Source organism: Danio aesculapii, chromosome 12 (assembly GCF_903798145.1).
Source record: "Danio aesculapii chromosome 12, fDanAes4.1, whole genome shotgun sequence".
NCBI lineage: Eukaryota > Metazoa > Chordata > Actinopteri > Cypriniformes > Danionidae > Danio > Danio aesculapii.
The window spans coordinates 49,741,574-49,766,573 of NC_079446.1; the positions used below are offsets into that span (position 1 = coordinate 49,741,574).

Genomic DNA, 25,000 nt, shown 5'->3' on the forward strand with positions numbered 1-25,000 from the left:
GGGGGCGGGGCCATGAGCTCACCTGCTCTGCGTTTGCAACAGAGTCTGACAGGCAGACTGAGAGAAGGAGCAGGAGTGAGAGGATCAGCATTCAGTCGTACATGCACGACTCGGACACAGATCAAGCAGAGAGTACAAAATCATTTGTGTCTTTGTACAGTTTTACAGCCAACTGTGTGCTAGTTTCAAGTGCCGAGCTTGTACACCGAGACTAATAACCACACACACTGAATTAACTTTGACTGAGGCACCGGATGCGTCGCTCGAAGCCGTGACACGGCACACCAGACACTCTCTGTGGCGCAGAGACATGAAGTGTCCCAAATCGTCGCGCCATGCATTTTTGAATTCTAAACATAGGTTTCTGCAGCGGTCCGCGGCGCCCAGCTCCCTTGAGTGTACCCTGATAGAAACCGATGTTTAGAATTGTAAAACGCATGCTAGTTAAGATCACAGGGAGCTTCTGGGATCGCGAGAATTGCAAACGGCTGAAGTATAAGGTAGACTCAATGAGAAGTACACATGTTTGCAAACCTACCTAAAGATACAACCAATAATTCCGATTAGAGCGATAATGTTGAGAATATTGATCTTGTGTTGAGCCCAATGAGCCTTGCATCTAAAAATAGAGCTAGCGTGTTCCTTTAGTGATATCGCTTCGACTCACGCTGAAAATGGCGGACGTGAATCAACAAACTGAGGATATGATGACGCGCCTGTCAATCAATATTGGTGGGCGGGGGGACCACTCTCCTATGTCAGGTAGCTGTCGATCTGAAAACAGCTCCGATTGGTCCACCGTTTTATGTTGTTAAATTGAAAAAAAAAAGCACTGGGTGTGTTTATATCAGCCCAATATGACGATCTATACACCATACATGCACATATGTCTGTCCAAACAGCTTGAAAAGTAGATTTTTTACCATAGGTGCCCTTTAAATGTATTTATGTACTTGTGTAAAAAAACTATACAGTCGAATTAAAAATGATTCGCCCTCCTGTGTAGTTGTATTTATGTTAAAAATAGTGTTGTTTAATGGAGAGATTTTATTTCAACACATTTCTAATCATAATAGTTTTAATAACTCATTTTTAATAATTGATTTATTTTATCTTTGTCATGATGACAGTAAATAATATTAGACTAGATGTTCTTCAAGACACTAGTATTCAGCCTAAAGTGACATTTAAAGGCTTATTTAAAGATTATAATTTAAATTCATTATGTTAATTAGGCAAGTCATTGTATAACAGTGGTTTGTTCAGGAGACAATCCAATAGTGCATAAAGAGGCTAATGGTATTGACCTTAAAATGGCTTTAAAACACTTAAAAACTGCTTTTATTAAAACCAAAATAAAAGAAATAAGACTTCCTCAAGAAGAAAAACATTAGAGGAATTTCAAGAGTTCACACTTAGCTGATAATCAATAAAGTGATTGATACATATATATATATATATATATATATAAAATAGTTCTAATTTTTATTTCACATGTTAATATTTTAGTTTTATTATTATGCAAATAGATACAAAATGACATGATCCAAATCAATCAGTGTTTTTAGTTACCACCCTCAAAAACATTCTGCATGAATTTGAAATGTTTATTCATTTATTTGTACAAAATTCTGTGCAGAAATAGCACACATAAACAAAAACATTGTGCTCATAACTCATGCACATGATGCTGATTCAGTTGCACAATAAACAAGTCTCATTATAAAGGCTTTGATCAGGAGTTTACAGTCTGAAGTTTAATTAATTAGAGCACTTACAGCCGTGCACATCTTATATCCCACACCGAAGTCAAAGCGGCACTGCTCGTCCATGGAGTAATTAATGCCGGGGAGTTCGGTGAGTTTGGGCCATTTCAGCTCGAATGGGTCATCTAGAAGACAGTCATACGAGCTGGAAGAAACACAGCAGGTTAATCGAGCTTCCGCACAACAAACTTATGTGTTTAAAAACTATACATTGACAATTGGGGGTGGGGGGTGGGGTTCAGCTTTTTCGGTGATGTTAGTTTGTTTAATACATGCTTCAATTAAGTAAGTAAGCAATGTGTATATAGACATCATTAGGGGGGTCTCCCCACTCTTCCACCAGTGTGCAGCTTCACTTGGATGATGCTGCGGCAGCCACAGGACAACAGCACCAGTGCTTCACCACACACCAGCTATAGGTGGAGTGGAGAGACAGTGATAGAGCCAATTCAGTGGATGGGGATGATTGGGAGGCCATGATAAGTAAGGGTCGATGGAGGGAATTTGGCCAGGACACCGGTGTTACACCCCTACTCTTTACCAGATGTGCCATGATTATTAATGACCACAGAGAGTCAGGAGCTCGGTTTAATGTCTCATCTGAAAGACGGTGCTCACTGACAGTATAGTGTCTCCTTCACTTTACTAGGGCATTAGGACCAATAGCCGCGTTTCCACTATCGCGCCTAAAGCGAGCGAGCCAGGGCGAGCCAAGGCTAGTCGCGTTTCCACTATCACTTCCGGGGCGTAATCGGGCCAAAGCGGGGCTTCCTTGGGGCCAGCGTCCGGCCTTTTTCGGCCCGCCGAATACCTTGGGCCAAGGAGGGCCAACTGGGGCTTCGGGGCGGGGTTACGTACAAAGGCGGAGTTTTCCTGTCAGGTAAAGAGGAGACAAGATGCTTTCTTCCCTTACATTTGTTTTGCTATCGCGCTTGATCAACTCACTAAGAAAAATCTGTGTTCGAAGTAAATGCCGCCGAACTCGAATGTCCTTATCCAGGGATCGCTGTCTGGCCTTACACCAACAGACCACAAACAGTAAAAAAAGCAATCGCTTCGGTGTTCTCCATCTTCCAGCTCTCGTAGTGATGCCAGGTTGTGTTTGTGGTTATAATTTGAGTTTTTTGTTCCCGCTGAAGTGGGCAGGTTGTTTGACGGGTTGTGTGACGTTTGATTCGGGGGACGTTCTGGGGGCGGTGTTTGCATGACACGCTGCGAGCAACTAGCCCGACAGTGGAAACGCGACATGATTTCGGCCTCATTTCTCAACCTCCCGGGCTATTGGCCCGGCCTGACCCGATTAAAGCCCTGGCTCGCACTAGCCCGATAGTGGAAATGCGGCTAATGATTAGTACTCACACAGACTGCAGATTGAGCGCCCCCTGCTGGCCTCACTAACACCACTTCCAACAATTTAACAATTCCAATGTTATTTAAATTACATCTTATTTATTAATAAAATGGATTAAAGTTTTCAGTGTTTTGTGGGAGAGGCTATTTAGTGTATTCTAACCTGATTAGCTATTTCAGCTTACTTTAGGTCAAACTGTGCATCTAAATTGACTTTACTTTCAGGCTACATGTCGAAACAAACACCTATTTTATGAGAGGTCAGTCTTGTGAGGTCTGACGGTGTCTATCGGTGCTCTAAATCTGCCAGTTTTAGATTGTTCAATGACTTTTTGCTTGCATAGACTGATTGGCGCGATTATGCATTCACAATGGTAGGAATCGCTATAGGGGTGGTCAAATGGTCTATTACAATTATTAACATTATTATTTAAAATACAGATCAGAGTGAACTTTTTCTCAGATTCAAAGGGGAGGGTCCATACATCTTGTTTTGATGTCCTACATGGGGGATCAAGCCTTAATTAGGAGGGTCAGACCCCCCCAAACCTCCCTGTAGTTTGCACACTGATTGTCATTACATTTACTTCCGTTAAGGCAGACCTATATCATGAGTAGGCCCACACAGAATCTGCAGATTTTTAGCACGTCTAATTCTGTTTATTTACTTGAGTAAATGTGTGTAAATCTATATTTATTCAGTTTTTAAATAAGTTCAGTAATATTATTGACTATTATGATAATGTTCATCTGATTTATATACAATGCAGTTTGTACAGTGATGTTTTCTGTCTTTCAGTAGAGATATTATATGAGAGACTTGCTTTGTTTACCAAATAAAGTGAAACTAATTTTATTTGCATTTTAAACATTAAATAACATTTTAAAATAAATTATTTTTTATTTCACATATTAAGGTTTTAGTTATGATACTACCAATATTATTCAGCAGAAATCCGCAGATTTTTAGCAAAATTCTCTGCAGAAATAGCAAAAACGTGCTCAGATTCCGTCTGGCCCTAGTCAGAAAATGCATCTCTGCTGTCTCCAGAGTGTGTAGTGAAGTTTGAGCTAAAATAGCACACAAATAATGTTTCCTGAATGAAACTGACCCTTTTAGGGTTTGATCCTAAAGCTGCGGTCACAATGGGGTTTTCCTCCCATAGACTTCCATTCATACGCACGCGAATGCGTCAGACCGGAAACGCGGGGTCATGCGTCAAGTTTCGCAAGTTGCTGCGGTGCAAAGTTCAAGCTTGGTGAACTCTGACCTGCGAAATCGCATCACTTGACTGTGTGAGACCAATCGAGGATCAAAACATGGCCTCTCTGGACAGAAATTTAAAACATGGAGCAATCGCTCGCTTTTTTAATGTCTAATCATCTTGTTTAATCCCGCCCCTTTTCGCAGCGCCGTACGACAGAATTTCGCACACACAAAGCCCAGTGTGACCGTAGCTTAATTGTTAAGTTTTGGTGACTGTTGCTTTAAATGCAAATGAGATTGTGCTCTTTTCAAAAGAGGGCGGAGCTGTGTAGATAAACACACTTTGTGAATGAAATGCCTACTTTACTACATCCAATCAGCTCACGGTATAACAAACAAGCCACGCCCACTGTTTTCTCATTTAATAATCTGTTTCTCTATGAACTGCGTCACAAAATGAAACAAAATGTGGACTCTAAGTTGCAGCTCTTTCTGCCACAATAGTTGTGATTATTTCAGACACAAATATGGCAGCGAGAAGTGTAACAGAAGTGATGTTGTTGGTACTCATGAATATGCATGACATAATAACGGCATGTGTCGTACTGTATATATCGGTTGAGCTCCTGCTTGCTGCAGCGGGACCAGTGATATCGGTGAAACGCAGCCTGGACCAGCGGAGCCATAATGCTGCCCATACTGGTCTCATCTGAACAGCGGTTCCCTTGCCCATCATGCTCCATTCCCAGCCTGAAATGGTAAAACAATACAGTCACAGCTCAGTATAAACACACACAACATCTACAGTGTTCAGCATTTATGAGTTCACCCCTTACAGATCTTTACATGCAGATGCTTTTTTAAAAACTTTTTAAGGCAGCTTTGATGATGGCAGTATTCTGTCCAAAAGGGGGCGCAATCGAGCAATTCTAACCTCATGCTCTTTCCACATCCTACAGGAAAAGTTCATGCATATCAACTATAATCATGATATGCATGCAACTTATTTTCTTTATAATGCATCGGACACGCTGAGCAGTATTTCAGCCTGTTTGCATGCACATTAGACGCACAACAGATGCTTAATATGCTTTTTTATTCTCCTGCTGTCACACTAAACAATGCCTCGCTTTTTCCTGGCAGCGCTTTATCGCTGTTCTGCATAAACAGCAAGCAAACTCATTTATGCAGGTGACAATTGACAATTATCACTCAATTATAGCCAACACAAATTGACATTCCTCCAGTTCACAAACTGTCAGTGCATTCCAGCTAATTACAACAGGTGATTATCACACAGAAACACTAGAAATGCACGCCCAATGTGCTGCACTTTACTAGTTCTTTCCTATTGTGAGGTATATGTAAAAACAGCTTTTTCACAATGAGATTCTTAACATACAATTAAACTAGGGCTGCACAATACATCCGGATATATTAATGTGGCAAGATTTAAAAAATATTTTAATAATTAAAAAATCTATAATTAATAAATAAAACAATAAATATGATTGACCAAATACAAAATTGATGATTAAAATATATTGGACATATATATACATATATTATTTTATTTTATTTTTTGTCTAATATAATCATGGAATTTAAGTTTAATTCATTCACACAATAATAAACTATTTAAAAACCATTAAAAAAATAGAAACTGAAAATAAAAGTAAATTGGTTAAACTTGTGAAAAATGAAACAAAACAAAACAGAAAATAAAGCAAAGCAAAACTAAAAGCAAACAAAAACGAAAAATGAAACCCTAAAATAAAACGGTAACACTTTAGAATATTAGTCCATTAGTTAATGTTATTTAATGTATTTACTAACATTAGGTATGAATAATCTTGTAAAGCATATATTAATAAGTTCAACAATTACTAATGCATTACTGAAATCCAAAGTTGTTCTTGTTAACATGTTCTTGTTCTTGTTAACATGAACTAACAGTATTTAACTTAAATAACATTAAATAATATTGACAAAATTGAATATATATATATATATATATATATATATATATATATATATATATATATATATATATATATATATATTGCACACATATACACACACAGACATATATATATATATATATATACACACACACAGACATATATATATATATATATAATGTATAAATGTATTACTAATTGTTTGTTCATGTTAGTAAATACATTAACATTAACTAATGGAGCATTGTTTTAAAGTGTTATTAATAAATCAAAACAAACAAAGCAAAACAAAGCAAATCAAAAATAAAGCAAATCAAAGCAAAACATAACATAGAATAAAATAAAACAAAAAATAAAACATAAATACATAAAACAAAATTAAAGCAAAGCAAAACAAAAAACAGGAAATAAAGCAAAGCAAAACTAAAAGCAAACAAAACAAAAGATAAACAAAACAATAAAACGGTAACACTTTAGAATATTGGTCCATTAGTTAGTGTATTTACTAACATTAAGTATGAATAATCTTGTCCAGCATTTATTAATCATAGTTCAACATTAACTAATGCATTATTAAAATCTAAAGTTGTGCTTGTTAACATTAGTTAATGCACTATGAGTTAACATGAACTAACGGTATTTAACTTAACATTAATTAACGTTAACAAAATTGAATATATGTAATAAATGTATTAATTGTTTGTTCATGCTAGTAAATATATTTACATTAACAAATGGACCATTATTCTAAAGTGTTATCAATAAAACAAAACAAAGCAAAACAAAAATAAAGCAAAGTAAAAAAAAATATATATATAATCAAAACAAAAAGTAAAGCAAAAATGTAGTAAATACATCAACTAACATTAACTAAAGGCTGGTTTATACTTCAGCGTCGAGTGATTGGCGTGACCCACAGCACATGCCTTGCTTGTAGTCGTGCATTTATACTTCTGCGTGCTGTGTGTGTGTGCTGCTCTGCAATAACACTTCTGAAACGCTAGCTGGCACTGGCAGTAGGTTTTTTTTGTTCCTCTGTGCCGAGTTTCTTCACGTGACTTTTGTTTTTTCTGGAACCTACCTTAATGTACAAGTAGCTCAAACCTGCTCATTCAGAGGCGGGAACCAGAGGATATACAAGAACTTTAATCATAAGGTAATCACAAAACAAAAGTTTCCATCTGGAGCTCCCTTATGGGACTCGACACTTGTAAACAATCCCTCCATCAGGCTCACGGCTCTCAGCACCGCCCACACTCGGCAATACTACCAAGCTGACCAATCATGTGTAGTTACACTTTTTGAGAGGTGCACATCAGCGTCAGTGTCAGCCACGGTGAGGATTATGCGACCACGTGAAGGCTGCGCTGGACCATACGCATGCACTTGATGCAGAAGCATAAATCAGCCTTAATGGACCATTATTTTAAAGTGTTACCGATAAAGCAAAGCAAAGCATAAGTAAATAAATAAAGCTAAAATAAAAATAAAAATAAAATAAAGCAAAAAAACCCAAAACAAACAATTTCAGCCAATATTTTACGCCTGTCAAATTTTTTGTGCATCACTAAAAACTATAATCCCCCAAAGAAATACTTGGTGGAACGTACACGTGTCCGGTTTCGTGCGCCACCACAAACGCAGAGGAGAATCCATCCTCGTGGTTGAGGGTGCAGCTGCGCAGCGGGTGGCACATGCCTGTCACCGGGGCGTAACCTAGGCAACACAGATCAAAGAGAAACCATGCTGAACTGGAATGCAGGACATTCTAGAAGAGCAGAAACAGGTGAGTTTCATTAGGAAAGTCTGAGAGTCGCATCAGAGCATATAATAACATCAGGAGACGATTACTGCACTGTGAGGGGCCGATCACACCGCACACACTGCACCGCACTGTAAAACATATCTGTTAATCAACGGTTTTCATCTTTTATGTGTTTTGTGTTTACTTCTGGTTGTGAATTGCATTATGGGATGTTGATCTCTGATCTGTCCACATATGATGCTGAAAATTCAACTCTATAGTCTAACAAAGTGACTTTTATTCACATTTTAGTCAATTAAAATAATATAATGCAATAAGAAATTTAAATAATATCTAAAGAACTAAGTCTTTAAATTGGAGAAAATGTGCTGCAGTTTCTTATAAGGTTTCTGTAGCGTAATATACAACAGCAACCCAGACAATTTATCACTTTAAACTATAACAAATGTTCAGAAAGTCCTTTTTTAAGGTTAAGAGTTGTTGGAAGAAAGATCAAGACCCCATAATGCAATTCAAAAGCAGAAATAAAGAATAAAAATAAAGACAATCAATCATAAAATATGGAAAACTGCCTATTTACAGATATTTTTGACATTTTTTGTTGACAAGAAGTGCACTGCCCTGTTAATGTGACTAGGCTTACCAGTCATCTCTATTGCTTTTTAATAATATTGTGATATTATTTGTAAAGTCATACTTAACACAGCGACCACTAGTCTGTCCTCTATCTTTAAAAGTCTTTGTAGTACTCTTGATAACACAAAAGCTGTGCAAAAGTGCTGCACACTGGTTAGAAATTTTGCCCAACTTGACACTGCACTGACGCCACATTTTTTGAGTTTATTATTTGACAACTTCTGTCTCGCTAATGTTAACTTTTTATGCCATCTCATTAGGCATGGGACGATAACCGTTTTTAAGGTATACCGTGGTTTGGTATAAGTCAAAGTTTTAAAACCGGCAAAATTTACTGTCTTAAGGTATGTGTAAGATTTTTTATTTACATTTTTTGTTAGTTTTTTAGGCCAACAGTATCTCCAGCAGAAAAGATATCCAAAGATGCCATTTTAAATTGTATAGAAATCTGTTTTTGCAACTAATGAAGACAGCAGAAGTCAGCGATTCCTTTGAATTATTTAGCCTGACATGTTTACTGCTGCTAAATATTTTAAATCTTTCAAAAAATTAAATATATTGTTTTCAAAAGGTAAAAAAGTTTGTTTTTTACCCAGAGATTTAAAATGCACATAATTTGGAGCAGTAAACACAATACTGTGATACCGTAAAACTGTGATATTTTTATCCAAGGTTATCATACCGTCAGAACCTTATCCCGGTCCATGCCTACATCTCATACATATCATGTTTATTAAAACACTATAAATATTTCACTGTAATCATTTTCCTGCTGTTAAATAATCCGTTTATGAAGGCTAGATTGTGTGGATAGGTGGATTTCCAAAAAATGTCTTTAGATTAATTATCTAAAATGTTTTTAATGATTTCTCTTTATAGACACTAGTTTTGAGGTTTTACACTTAAATTAAAAAAATAATACACAAGTTTTTGTGTAAACCATGTTACTTATTGGAAAGGTTTACACTTAGAATTGTAAATATGTATGTATGGTTTGTACAGACAATATTCTATTCTGTTTTACTGTAACTTTTGTTGTTATTGCATTAATAATACTAATAAAATAAATAAATAATTGATAAATTCATAATTAATTTTCACAGCAGTGGAAACCTCACCTGTGCTTTCATTTGATTGGACAATGAAAAAAGACACGACTGATGTAGCACGCTTTTTATGGCAAAAACGCAGAGCATATAAAAGCAGCACGTAAAACACTCACGATTATTAGAAAACCATTCAAAAAAGGTGTCTCTCATTGAAAAAAAGCGCATTCAGTGTGATCGACCCCTTTATCAGCAATTCTGAACATACAAACCAAATCAGAAATCAATACTTCAGTCAAAAAGACAAAACTAGAGACCGGAAATGTTCACAGTATTTCCTAAAATATTTTGTTTCTATTTTAGTTTGTCTGGAATTAATGTCGTTTTGTTATTATTTTAAGGTCAATATTATTGACCCCCTTAAGAATTAGTTTTTTCAAATGTCAATAGAACAATCCACTGTTATCCAATGACTTGCCTAATTCCCCTAACTTGCCTAATTAACCTAGTTAAACAGTGGTTTGTTCTGTAGCCAATAGGAAAAATAAATTCTGTGAAAAATCATTTCTGTGGCCTTTAGAAGTAAATGCGCATCTGCAAGCCGATTAGCCACATTAAACACAAACACAGCACACAAACAAGCACAACACCCACACACACAGAAACTATGGCTGCCCAATATAGCATTTCAGCATTGATATCGCAATGTGATCATTCGCAATAGTCACATCGCAAGATATGCAATGTTTGTGTTATAATTCATTAATTGCATGCGTTTCTGAGGCCTGTGACTGTATGAGGATTTTAAAATCCTTCAGCTGTAAGAAATTGTACCGTTAGTTCTTTTAATAGCGATTAATTTAATTGAACTTTTTTTAATATTTATTATTCAACCTGAATACTGTTAGACTTGAAACGTGATAAAACACTGTTTGCTTCAATTGTAACCTTTCTTTATTGTATTCATCTTTTGATTTGTTTTTTAGATATTTATACAGATGCACTCGCTTACAGAATCATCACAATCAATCTAAAATCATCAGTTCCAAATCTCCAAATGGGGTTATTCAAGACATTTGGTGAATGAGTATTCATATGACTATATATACACTACCAGTCAAAAGTTTGGGGTCAGTTTCTTTTATTATTAATTTTTATTTATTAATTTAAATAAAATTATTATGTTCATCAAAGCGGCATTTATTAAATGTTAAAAAATGTAATTTATTATTAAATACTTATTATTTATTACTTATTGTAAGTAGTTTCAAATGAAATTATGAAAGCATTATTGCTTTTATTACTATTACCATAATAATAATAATAATAATAGGCATAATAATATCAATAATATCAATAATAATAATAATAATAATATTAATAATAATAATATCAATAATAATAATAATAATAAGAAGAATAATATCAATATTAATAATAATAATAATAATAATATCAATAATAATAATAATAATAATAATATCAATAATAATAATAATAATAATAATAATAATAATAATAATAATAATAATAATATCAATAATAATAATATTAATAATAATAATATTAATAATAATAATATCAATAATAATAATAATAATAATAATAATAATATAAATAATAATATCAATAATAATAATATCAATAATAATAATAATAATAATAATAATAATAATATCAATAATAATATCAATAATAATAATAATAATAATATCAATAATAATATCAATAATAATAATAATAATAATAATAATAATAATAATAATATCAATAATAATAATATCAATAATAATAATAATAATATCAATAATAATATCAATAAGAATAATAATAATAATATCAATAATAATAATAAAAATAATAATAATATCAATAATAATATCAACAATAATAATAATAATAATAATAATATCAATAATAATAATAATGATTAATATCAATAATAATAATAATAATATCAATAATAATAATATCAATAATAATATCAATAATAATAATAATATCAATAATATCAATAATAATATCAATAATAATAATAATAATAATAATAATAATATCAATAATAATAATAATAATATCAATAATAATAATAATAATATCAATAATAATATCAATAATAATAATAATAATAATAATAATAATAATATCAATAATAATAATAATAATAATATCAATAATAATAATAATAATATCAATAATAATATCAATAATAATAATAATAATAATAATAATAATATCAATAATAATATCAATAATAATAATAATAATATCAATAATAATAATAATAATATCAATAATAATAATAATAATAATAATATCAATAATAATAATAATAATATCAATAATAATAATAATAATAATAATATCAATAATAATAATAATATCAATAATAATATCAATAATAATAATAATAATAATAATATCAATAATAATATCAATAATAATAATAATAATAATAATAATAATAATATCAATAATAATAATAATAATAATATCAATAATAATAATAATAATAATATCAATAATAATAATAATAATAATATCAATAATAATAATAATAATATCAATAATAATATCAATAATAATAATAATAATATCAATAATAATATCAATAATAATAATAATATCAATAATAATAATAATAATATCAACAATAATAATAATAACAATATCAATAATAATAATAATAATAATATCAATAATAATAATAATAATAATAATAATAATAATAATAATAATATCAATAATAATAATAATAATAATAATAATAATAATAATAATAATAATAATAATAATAATAATAATAATAATTAGTATTAGAGTGATTTCTGAAGGATCATGTGACTCTGAAGACTTGAGTAATGAAGCTGAAAATTCATCATTAAAATCACTGGAATAAATTATTAAATTAAATTATTTTCTACTTTTGAACAGTTATTTAACAGTGCGATAACATTGTACAATTTTTACTGTATCTTTGATTAAATAAATGCAGCCTTGGTGAGCAGGAGAATCTTATTTTAAAACATTTAAAAATTCTACTCACCCCAAATATTGCAATGTTAGATTTTGCTAATATTGTGCAGCCCTAACACACACATACACACACATACAGATGACACTCGATCAGAGATGTGCAAAGCTGAAGCCTCTTTAATAAAACGCTCATGCTCTTCAGTCACCAGACAGTCTTTGGCATGCAGAGAAAAGCAGAAAATGCAGACGCTGAAGCCAATGAAGCGCTGCTGCTTTACCTCCTAAATAAAGCATTGATAATCAATAACTTCATCAATCATGTTCAATAATAACACTCTGCAATAACTGCTCTGCTTATATAGAGTTTCTGTCTTGTTCAAGTGCAAATATCTATTAAATCAAGAAGAATTTAATATTGTTTTGTTTTTAGAAAAAAAAAGAAGAGGTCAAAAATGTGTTTTATCTAAAAACAAGTGAAATAATCTGCCAGTGAAGCATGTAAGATGCAGTTGTTTTCAGTTTGATTAAAGATTATTTTGCTTACCCCATTGGCAGATTATTTAGCTTGTTTTAAGAAAAACTCACTTAATTTTGATTCATTATTTCTGAAACAAAGCAATATTTTTTTTCGTACTTGTCCATAAAATACTTGTTGATATAAGAATTTTACATCAATTTAACATAAACATACATTTTTATTAGTGCTGACTTTAAATAAACCTTTGATAATAACTAATATGTCCAATCAATCACGTTTAATAATACCTCTGCACAAACTGCTTTGCTTATATAGGATTTCTGCCTTGTTTATAGTGGAAATTAGGGCTGGGTGATTGCGCCTTAAATCAAACGTTCGCTTAATTGAACATTTAAGCTCGATTGCGAATAATGAATGGTTATTTTATTTATTCATTTAATTTTTTTGCCCTCAGAGTTCACTGACAGCTTTGTATAGTAAATATGCTCACATATTACAAGGGAGAGATGAATGAATGAAGGGTGCATTACTTTATTTTAAAATAACTGAAGGATACACACACTATCTATGATTATTTATTGAACATCAACATTGAAGAACTGAAATTAAAGCACACATTGCCTAAAATGAACAGTCAGGTTTTTTCTTATAAAAAGTTGAAAATAAATAGTTTGCACTTTTGTAAACAAAACAACATTTTTTCAGTGTTTTTTCATATTAAATGTAGAAAATAAGCAGTATCTTTTATAACTAAAATAACTTCTGCAAATCCTGTAAATAATATTTTAAACAGTGCATCTTCTTTTAATGTAAATAATCATTTTAATGCAATGGAAAATATGCCGTCTCAAGGCATCTCTGGTGCAGCTTCCCTTCATCATCATCACTCAGGTGACTCCACACGCAGTAGGGAAATTAATCGATAAAAAAATAAATTAAAAAAATCAACCTGGAAAAATTTAATTGATTTTAGATTTTGAATCTTGATTTCGATTACTATTCGATTAATCGCCCAGCCCTAGTGCAAATATCTTTTCGAAAATCCTAAATCCAGAAGCACTTTAAAGGCAAGCAAAAATATATATTCCTTGTTTTCCAAAATAATCAAAATAATCCATATATGATATAATTCATAGTAAGTCAAAATTAAATGAGTTTTTCCTTAAAACAAGCCAAACGATGAGCTTGTGGAGACAAAAAGAAGAAAATAAGATTATCGTACTTACCTTGCTTTAAGGTAAAACCCACTTAATTTTCACTGAGAGAAAACAATATTTTTTATATTAAAAATATATAATATACAGGGTGATTCAAAAAGAATACCACAACAAACAAAGGAGAAAAGGAGAGCTAAGCTCCTTTAGTCATCGATTTAAGGAAGCTCTGAAGTTTGTTAAGTACTCACATTGATTAATTACCCAAGGTTCCATCATGTTTCGCTGATTAATTACAGATTATCAAAGTTCAAATATTCTTTTTGAATCACCCTGTATATATTATATTTAAAGATATCTATATTTACATTTTTACTTGTTTAGAAAATGCTTCATAAAAAATTTAATGAATTTAACATTAAAAAAGTGTAAAGAACATAACTGAATCAAACATTAATCTTTAACTCATTAGGTGTTTATTAACTGTCACATCAGCAACATGTGGCAATTTGATCACACAGTATGTTAATGTGCATTATATATTTTTAAGTTTGCTATTTTAACACATTAAAAAATCTGATGCATTAGCTATAAAAAAGAAAGTGGCCATTGTTATAAATTATAAATATCTGAAAATCTGTAATCCTTCACAAGACTATATATATATATATACATATGAAAAAAAGAAGCTGAACATGAAGCTTTTGGTTTTTTAAATAGGACACTGACTGCAATAGATACTTGGACCAGAACGAGACATAAACTCTATGCAAATAAAAAGCATCTTATAAAGTGTAGTAGTAATATTCCCATCAGCCATGGAGGATTAATGCATAAGTTTACAGATAGAGAACATCATGAAGCCGTATTGAGGTTTGCATGAGGAAGAAGCGTAGCATTTATTTGTGTTCAGATCAGATTGAAGCTCTGTAAAAGCTGTGTGTTGTGAAGTAGTGCTGTAATCACAGAGCATTAATGCTGATAATAAGGCACTGCCTTGTGAATATGACACACACTGGATCGTGCTGGGTTTTTATCATATTTGGCCACTGACAAACCATAAAGACGAGCAGAAAATATTTGTCTGAACCATTTATGAGACATTTATCAAATAAATAAATAAACATATTAAACACATATTAAATAAATACTTATTAATATATATAGTATATATAATATGGTGAATATAAACTGAATGACAAAATTGTTGAGTTTCTGTGGACTTTTATTTCAGTATAATCAACTAAATATTTTGAAAAGGGGCGGGGTTTATTTTATGCCCCACCCCTCATCTTTCGCTCTTAGGAAACTTATGGTTTGAGGGGTGTGGCTTAACATATATTACCTAATTAAGAGTAATCAGAGAAGGACCACTGATCTTATTTTCAGTGGATTGACTTGCACAGATCAAGACTAACAATGCGCAAAAATAAACTACCAAACATTTTAATATCATGACATGCAGACTTTAAACAGGAGCTTCACCGTAAGCATGTGTGTGTGTGTGTGTGTGTGTGTGTGTGTGTGTGTGTGTGTGTTTGCACTGGATTCTGAAGCACTTTATGAACTGTTATGACCCAGACACACAGCGTGGCTTAGCAACAGCAGACCAGAGACAAACAGCCAGCAGGTTTACTGAAAGTCTCCAGAAAAGAAAAAAAAAAAAAAAAAAATCACACCAGCTTCTCAAACTATTCACACATCCATCACAAGGCAGTAAACTTCAGAAACACTGACAACAATTAAAGAGTCCCGAGTCACTCGGCGGCCATCTTTGAAACGCCTCTCAGGTATTAGAGTGCCGCTAACTGTCTCATTGAAAGGAAAAACATCAAATTATCCATAACTGACTGCCAAGCTTATGATTAAATGTCATATTTGGAAGTACCAGTGATATTTAACAACAGATGTCTTGTAAACAACAACGTCTTTATGGCTTTTTCTGAAGGACGCGATCAGACGTCATCCTGTCAATCAAACTATCGTTATGTTTCTACAATAAGAACGAACAACTTACGTGTTACACATTATCATCGTATGAGTGACGCCGCGTCCATCGTCTTCTGAAGTAATTCTCATTATCAATGTATAATCCTGACAGCAAATCTTCTCCCGAAATGACAGCGACCTGTATGTTTACAAGCTTCAAATGATTTCCGTCACGTGATTTACATTTGAATGGCGGAGGCGGGAATTCATTGAGGTCAGGCGGGACGGCGTTGTACCTCACGTTCGTTTCATACAGATTACAGAAATAGAGAACATTTGTCTTCAAGTGTAGTAGGCTTGTTTAAAAGTAAAGATGTTAAGCTTTATGTGGATATATATCGTGTCTGTGAGACAAATATTCGCTGATATTCCAATGTGTTTGTCGACCCCATTTAAAGGGTAAAGTCTAGAAGGGATACAGCTGCGGATACTCACATATTTAAAGCATAATCTTTGTGCAACAAACACTGTACAAGAATAATTTATATTTTACATTACTCTGATGGGTAGGTTTAGGGTTGATAAAAAATTTGATAAAATAAAATTTAATACAGTAATTTTAAACAATTTCTTTGGTAATTTAATAAATAATCTTCATTATAATTACGGTTTACATTACTGTGATGGTTGGGTTTAAGATTGGGGAAGGTAGACGGTAATAAAATACAAATAATGGGTAATATAATAAATAATGTAAATGATCCTGAGTGGGGCAACGTAGTGGCGCAGTAGGTAGTGCTGTCGCCTCACAGCAAGAAGGTCGCTGGTTCAAGTCTTGGCTGGGTCAGTTGGCATTTCTGTGTGAAGTTTGCATGTTCTCCCTGCGTTCGCCTGGGTTTCCTCTAGGTGCTCTGGTTTCCCCCACTGTCCAAAGACATGTGGTACAGGTGAATTGGGAAGGCTAAATTGCCCGTAGTGTATGTGTGTGAGTAAGTGTGTATGGATGTTTCCCTGAGATGGGTTGCGGCTGGAAGGGTATCCGCTGCATAAAACATGTGCTGGATAAATTGGCTGTGGCGACCCCGGATTAATAAAGGGACTAAGTCTAAAAGAAAATGAATGAATGAATAATCCTGAGTGGTTAGCACTGTCGCCTCACAGCAAGAAGGTTGCTGGTTCGAGTCCTGACGTTCAGTTAGCATTACTGTGTGGAGTTTGCATGTTCTTCTCGTGCCGTATGTTAGAGTGTATGGGTGTTGATAAATAATAATAAATAATATAAATAATGAATGAACTTGTGGCCACAGCTGTATCCCATCTAGCAATAACCCATTTAAAGGTCCCGTAAAGTGCTTTGAAATGTGCATTTTTTTATTTGATGTTTGACGTAATCTCAACTGAAACATTAAGAGAGGGGAGGACATAGATTAGCTCCTCCTTATTTTGTTTTATAACAGCTTTGAGAGTAGGAGTGGTTGACCTCAAGCGCATCAACTGAAAAACAAATGAGAGGCAACTTGAAGGGGGCGGGGCGTGTCAGACAATAGAGAGCATTTGATTGGTCAGAAGATTTGATGAGAAACCGAAGTATAAGGTGACATGAAAAAATACATGTCTAAAGGAGTGTGTTAATATCCGGCAGATGCTCAGATTATCTCTATATTAGTGTATTATAGATAGTGAATTGTCATTTATTCCTCTACATGTCTAAAGGAGTGTGTTAATATCCCGCAGATGCTCAGATTATCTCTATATTAGTGTATTATTGATAGTGAATTGTCATTTATTCGTCTACATGTCTAAAGGAGTGTGTTAATATCCCGCATATGCTCAGATTATCTCTATATTAGTGTATTATAGATAGTGAATTGTCATTTATTCCTCTACATGTCTAAAGGAGTGTGTTAATATCCCGCAGATGCTCAGATTATCTCTATATTAGTGTATTATTGATAGTGAATTGTCATTTATTTGTCTACATGTCAAATGGAGTGTGTTAATATCCCACAGACACTCAGATTATCTCTATATTAGTGGATTATTGATAGTGAATTTTCATTTATTCGTCTAAATGTCTAAAGGAGTGTGTTAATATCCCGCAGATGCTCAGATTATCTCTATATTAGTGTATTATAGATAGTGAATTGTCATTTATTCCTCTACATGTCTAAAGGAGTGTGTTAATATCCCGCAGACGCTCAGATTATCTGTATATTAGTGTATTATTGATAGTGAATTGTCATTTATTCCTCTACATGTCAAATGTAGTGTGTTAATATCCCGTAGATGCTCAGATTATCTCTATATTAGTGTATTATTGATAGTGAATTGTCATTTATTCATCTACATGTCAAATGGAGTGTGTTAATATCCCGCAGATGCTCAGATTATCTCTATATTAGTGGATTATTGATAGTGAATTTTCATTTATTCGTCTACATGTCTAAAGGAGTGTGTTAATATCCCACAGATGCTCAGATTATCTCTATATTAGTGGATTATTGATAGTGAATTGTCATTTATTCGTCTACATGTCTAAAGGAGTGTGTTAATATCCCGCAGATGCTCAGATTATCTCTATATTAGTGTATTATTGATAGTGAATTGTCATTTATTCATCTACATGTCTAAAGGAGTGTGTTAATATCCCGCAGATGCTCAGATTATCTCTATATTAGTGTATTATTGATAGTGAATTGTCATTTATTCCTCTACATGTGAAATGGAGTGTGTTAATATCCCACAGATGCTCAGATTATCTCTATATTAGTGGATTATTGATAGTGAATTGTCATTTATTCGTCTACATGTCTAAAGGAGTGTGTTAATATCCCGCAGATGCTCAGATTATCTCTATATTAGTGTATTATTGATAGTGAATTCCCAGTTTTTCGTCTCCATGCCAAAGGGACGGTCAGGTGTGTGTAGAAGCACTTACTCTGCACAGCGGCGATCGACAGAAACACTGTACCTTGCATACCTGCAGGACCAAAGTCTTGCCTGGTGAGGAAAACGGCGTGATCGTGGTGCTCGGCGTGCTGCGGGTCCTGCTTCTGCTGAGAGTTCGCCCAGCGGCACACCTGCTCCAGACTGCGGGACGGGTTCCCACGCTCGATCAGACTGATAGACTGCACACACACACACACACATGCACACACTGTAATACCGACACATATCTGATGGACTGAACACACACAGTAATACTCCCTGTAATAGGAATTTTATTATCTGATTTTGTACTTTGCTTTGTATTTGGTGAATGAATGAATAATTTACTTAAAATATTAAATAAAATGAATAATAATAATAATAATAAAAAAAGATAAAAATAATAATAAATACACTAAAATATATTATAAAATAGTAATAATAAAATAATATAAAAATAAATCAAATAAAAATAATATTAGGTAAGGCAAGGCAAGTTTATTTCTATAGCACATTTCATACACAGTGGCAATTCAAAGTGCTTTACATAAACAGGAATAAAAGAGACAAGTATAAGAGAAATAAAAACAAATAATAAAAATGATTAAAAACAGATTAAAATGTGTTAAAACAGGTTATAAAAGAATGAAAAAGAAAAGAAAAACACAATAGTGCGATCTGTCAGACGTAGCACAGTGCTCATTAAGTAAAGACACAGCTAAACAGATGTGTGTTCAGTCTTGATGTGAATGTGCCTAATGTTGGAGCACATCTGATCATTTCTGGAAGCTGATTCCAGCAGCAGGGGGCGCTGTTAGTAGCTGAAGGCCGATTCACCCTGCTTTGACTGAACTCTTGGAATTTCTAGTTTATTTGATCCTAAAGATCTGAGTGATTTGTTAGGTTTGTATTCAGTGAGCATATCTATAATGTATTGAGCTCCTAGGCCATTTAGTGATTTATAGACCAGTAATAATACTTTAAAATCTATTCTGAATGTAACTGGGAGCCAGTGTAAAGACCTGAGGACAGGTGTGATGTGCTCTGATTTCCTGGTTCTGGTCAGAATTCTGGCCGTAGCGTTCTGGAGGAGCTGCAACTGTCTGACTGTCTTTTTGGGAAGGCCAGTGAGGAGGCCATTACAGTAATCCACCCTGCTGCTGATAAAAGCATGAACAAGTTTCTCTAAGTCTTCACTGGAAACAAAGCATCTAATTCTTGCAATGTTTTTGAGATGATAGTATGCTGATTTACTGACTGCTTTGATATGACTATTAAAACTCAGATCTGACTCCAGAGTCACACCAAGATTCTTGACCTTATTTTTTGTTGTTTGACCCTTAGAGCCAAGGTACGCATTCACCTTGAGAAGCTCATCTCTGTTCCCAAACACAGTCACTTCAGTTTTCTCTTTGTTTAACTGAAGAAAGTATTGGCACATCCAACTGTTAATTTCATCAATGCATTGGCAGAGGGTGTCAATGGGGCTGTAAATGGGGCTGTAGTCATTAGGCAGTAAGGCTAGGTAGATCTGAGTGTCATCAGCATAGCTGTGCTAGGAGATTTGGTTTTTTCTCATTATTTGGCTCAGAGGGAGCATATAAAGGTTGAACAGGAGAGGTGCCAGAATCGAGCCTTGTGAGACTCCACATGTCATGGGTGTCCACCTCGACCTATGATCACCTATACTGACATAGTAACTTGTCCCTTCAAGGTAAGATCTGAACCATTTGAGGACCATCCCAGACAGTCCAACCCAGTTTTCCAGCCTATCCAGAAGTATGCTGTGATCGACAGTGTCAAATGCAGCACTGAGATCGAGCAGTACCAGCGCTGTTAGTTTGCCTGAATCTGTATTTAGGCGTATATCATTAATTATCTTTATAAGGGCGCTCTCTGTACTGTGATGTGGTCTGAAACCAGATTGATAATTGTCTAAACACCCCTTCTGAGGTTTAAGAACTTGTTAACCTGGTTAAAAACAGCATGATTTTGCCAATGAAAGGGAGATTTGAGATGGGCCTGTTATTGCTCAATATGGTATTATCCAGGTTGCTCTTCTTCAAGAGGGGTTTAACAACTGCAATTTTAAGTGAGTTAGGAAAAATCTCTGAGAGAAGTGAAGCATTTACCACTTTTAGAAGATCCATTTCTAAACAGTTTTGAAGAAAGATGTGGGGAGCGTGTCAAGTCTACAGGTTGATGTTTTCATAATTTGCATGATCTCTTCTAAGATTTTACCATTAATTGCCATGAAATCAGACATGATGTCTGCGGGTTGTGAGCCTCTCCATCGTTGCAAAGAGTTTACGAGCATTATTTACGTTGCTGTTTATAAGGCTTGAAAAGAAAGTCTGCCTAGCGCTGTTTAGTTCCATATTAAAAGCATAAAGACTGTCTTTATAGTTGTTATAATGGACTACTAATTTCGTCTTCCTCCACATATGCTCAGCTTTTCTGCACTCTTTCTGCAGTCTTTCCAACATTTGAGTTGCTGATGATTTTCTCCAAGGGGCTCTCTGTCTGCCAGTCATCTTCCTGACTTTAACAGGAGCAATGTTGTCTACGACAGTCTTAACTTTAGTTAAACAAATCAAGGAGAGAATCAACAGAGTCTGCAGATATACTTGGTGCTAGCGATATGGCCTTCATAAACTGCTCATTAGTGTTCTCATTTATGCATCTCTTTCTGACAGAGACAGATCTGTCTTTAATAGCTGGAGTGATCAATATGTCAAAGAAAATACAGAAATGATCAGATAGTGCAACATCCTTAACAACAGTCGATGAAATGTGTAAACCCTTAGTTATAAGTAGATCAAGAGTGTGTCCACGATTGTGTGTGGGTCCTTGAACATGCTGAGTCAGATCAAAAGTGTTCAAAACAGTCATCAGTTCTTTTACAGCATTGATTTCTGGATTATCAATGTGAATATTAAAATCCCCAGCAATGGTAAAATAATCAAATTCAGAGGTTACTATTGATAACAGCTCTGTAAAATCATCAATAAAAGTTGGAGAATATTTTGGAGGTCTGTAGATAATGATCAGTAAGATACGTAGAGCACCCATTAGTGCTATACTCAGATATTCAAAAGACAAATAGTCACCAAATGACACTTGTTTACACTCATAAACATTTTTTAAAAACATATTAAATATTAAAAACAAACAATAAAAATTCTAAAGTAATAATAAATAAAATATAACACAAATAAAATTATAAAAAAGATAAAAAAATAATATTAAATACACAATAATAAAAACATACAATTAAATAAATTATTAATTTATAATACAATAAAATAAGATTGAAAATATTATTAAATAATACAAAAATGAAATAATAAAAATAAAACAATTAAATAAATAAAATAATATAAAATACAAACAGCTATAATATTAAATAAAATCAGATTACAAAATAATAATTATAATAAAAAAATATATTCATAAAATAAAATACGCACACATACATACATATACAAATACAAGCTCACACACACACTGAAGACACGCATACACACATGCACATACACTGAAGACACAGACACACACACATACACAGTACAGTCTCTCTCAGAGGTGAACAGATAGTTCAGGTGGTTCAGAGAGTAAGTTTGATTGACAGCTGATCTCAGACCTGCTGAAACACACTCACACACACTGAAGATTCACATTCAGCTCCACTGACAGACAGAAAAGACATCATATTCCAACACTTTTATGTGCTCCTGAGAAATGCTGGCTTCAATCGTTTACTTACAGATTATTTGCATTCAGCTCAGAAATCTGCATATTCAACATGTGCATATTCAACATTTGCATATTCATCATTTGCATTAATCCAAGACATCTTGCATTAATATTAAACTCTTTTTTTTTTGTTGACTTTAAATGTTTTTTAAGCATTTATTTAAAGAAACTTCTATGTTCCTACACACACACATGCACGCACGCGTACGCAGACGCATACTGAGGATACACATCAAATATTTTTTTCTATTTTATTAGATTTAACTTCTGCCTTTTCTGAATTATTAAAGAATATTGAATAAAGATAAATACTAATATATAATTAATTAAGAATGTGTATTTACACACACACATATTTATATATACACACACACACACTCCCATAACACACACACATCTGATATTTGCATCTGATGAAGTGTGTGTGAAGATTTCTCTCCAGCCATAAACGTGTGTGTGAATGCAGCGTGTTCAGCTCTTCTCTGATACTGAAGTGTTTCTAACAGCTGGAGCTTCATCAGACACACACACACACACACACACACTGACACCCACTGACACAGACTGACCCTGAACCACTGCTGAGCTACTCCAGATGGAGAGTTTTTAGCCAAATTTTTTTTATTGTTTCACATAAAGATTTAAAGGTGCACCAAAATTTGACAGACGATGCTGATATTTAAAAGCACTTTTGTACTGTATATCCTCCCTTTATTTATTTATTTATTTATTTATTTATATTTATTTATTAATTTTAATTACATCTATTTTTATTAAATAATTTGTTTATTTATATTGATTTGTTTTTATTTATTTATATTAATTTATTATTTGTTTATTTGTATTGATGTGTTTTTAAATTTGACTTATTTATTGATTTCTTTATTATTTATTTATTTATTGATTGATTGACAGATTTTATTTATTTAATTAATTAATTTTCTTTTCAGCTAGTCCCTTTATTTATCAGGGGTTGCCACAGCGCAAGGAACCATCAACTTATCCAGCATGTGTTATTACCCAACGGATGCCCTTCCAGCTGCAACACAGCCCTGCGAAACACCCATACACTCTCGCATTCACACATATACACTACGGCCAATTTAACTTATTAAATTCCCCTATAGGAATTATGGGGGATGCCCTTCCAGCTGCAACCCAGTACTGGGAAACACTCATTCTCACACACACACACTCTCACATTCTCACACACACATACACCTACACTACGACCAATTTAGTTCATCAATTCCCCTATAGCGCATGTGTTTGGACTGCAGGGGAAACTGGAGCACCCAGTGGAAACCCACACCAACACGGGGAGAACATGCAAACTCCACACAGAAATGCCAACTGACCCAGCCGAGGCTCGAACCAGCGACCTTCTTGCTGTGAGGCCACAGTGCTAACCACTGAGACACTGTGCCGCCCATTTTATTTAATCATTTTATTTAATAATTGATCAATTTATGCGTGTTGATTAGTTTATATTTTATTTATTTGTTTATTTCTATACATTTATTTACATTGAATTGTTTATTTATTTATTAATTTATTTATATTTATTTATTTTTTATTTTTACACAGTGTGCATGTTTTATATTATGATGTTGTTCTGTATTGTTAAGTTTGAAAAAGCTCCATAAATAAAATATTAATTTAAAATAACTTTTCTTTTAACAAAATAAATATTTACGCACATCAGTTTCAGGGTATGAAGTCGATAAACAATAGATAAACAACGTTGTCAAACAGAATTTGATTTGGTTTTAAATAGTGAAAATATCTTGCTTTTTAAATGAAATTTGTGGCTGCACAGACTGGGGTTTATTCATGCAGGTTTGGGTTGTAGAAATCTTTTATTATTTACTTTTTATTATTATGCTCAATGCATCTCTTAAAAGACAGGATGGAAAATTGTTGGGCACGATGAATATTTTATTCCTCAAGTTTTATATGAGAATCGTGTCCTCAATCAGGTGGAAAGGATTCTGAACGCATTCTGAACTGCTTCCCTCTGGTAGGAGACATGGAGTCCCAAAGTGTAG

General features: G+C 33.3%; 1 protein-coding gene across 2 annotated transcripts in view; it reads right to left on the bottom strand.

Moving 5' to 3' along the window:
* LOC130238547 (A disintegrin and metalloproteinase with thrombospondin motifs 14) overlaps positions 1 to 25,000 on the bottom strand; it is a 103,267-nt gene that overhangs the window by 19,355 nt on the left and 58,912 nt on the right. The window contains exons 6-9 of one of the 2 annotated variants that reach the window (XM_056469606.1): positions 19,249 to 19,396; positions 7,895 to 8,000; positions 4,930 to 5,073; positions 1,779 to 1,911 (exon numbers count right to left, since the gene is read on the bottom strand). In XM_056469606.1, coding sequence (XP_056325581.1) covers positions 1,779 to 1,911; positions 4,930 to 5,073; positions 7,895 to 8,000; positions 19,249 to 19,396 — 531 coding nt within the window. Of the gene's footprint in view, positions 1 to 1,778; positions 1,912 to 4,929; positions 5,074 to 7,894; positions 8,001 to 19,239; positions 19,397 to 25,000 lie in introns of both variants that reach the window. The other variant, XM_056469605.1, reaches the window with a different exon arrangement.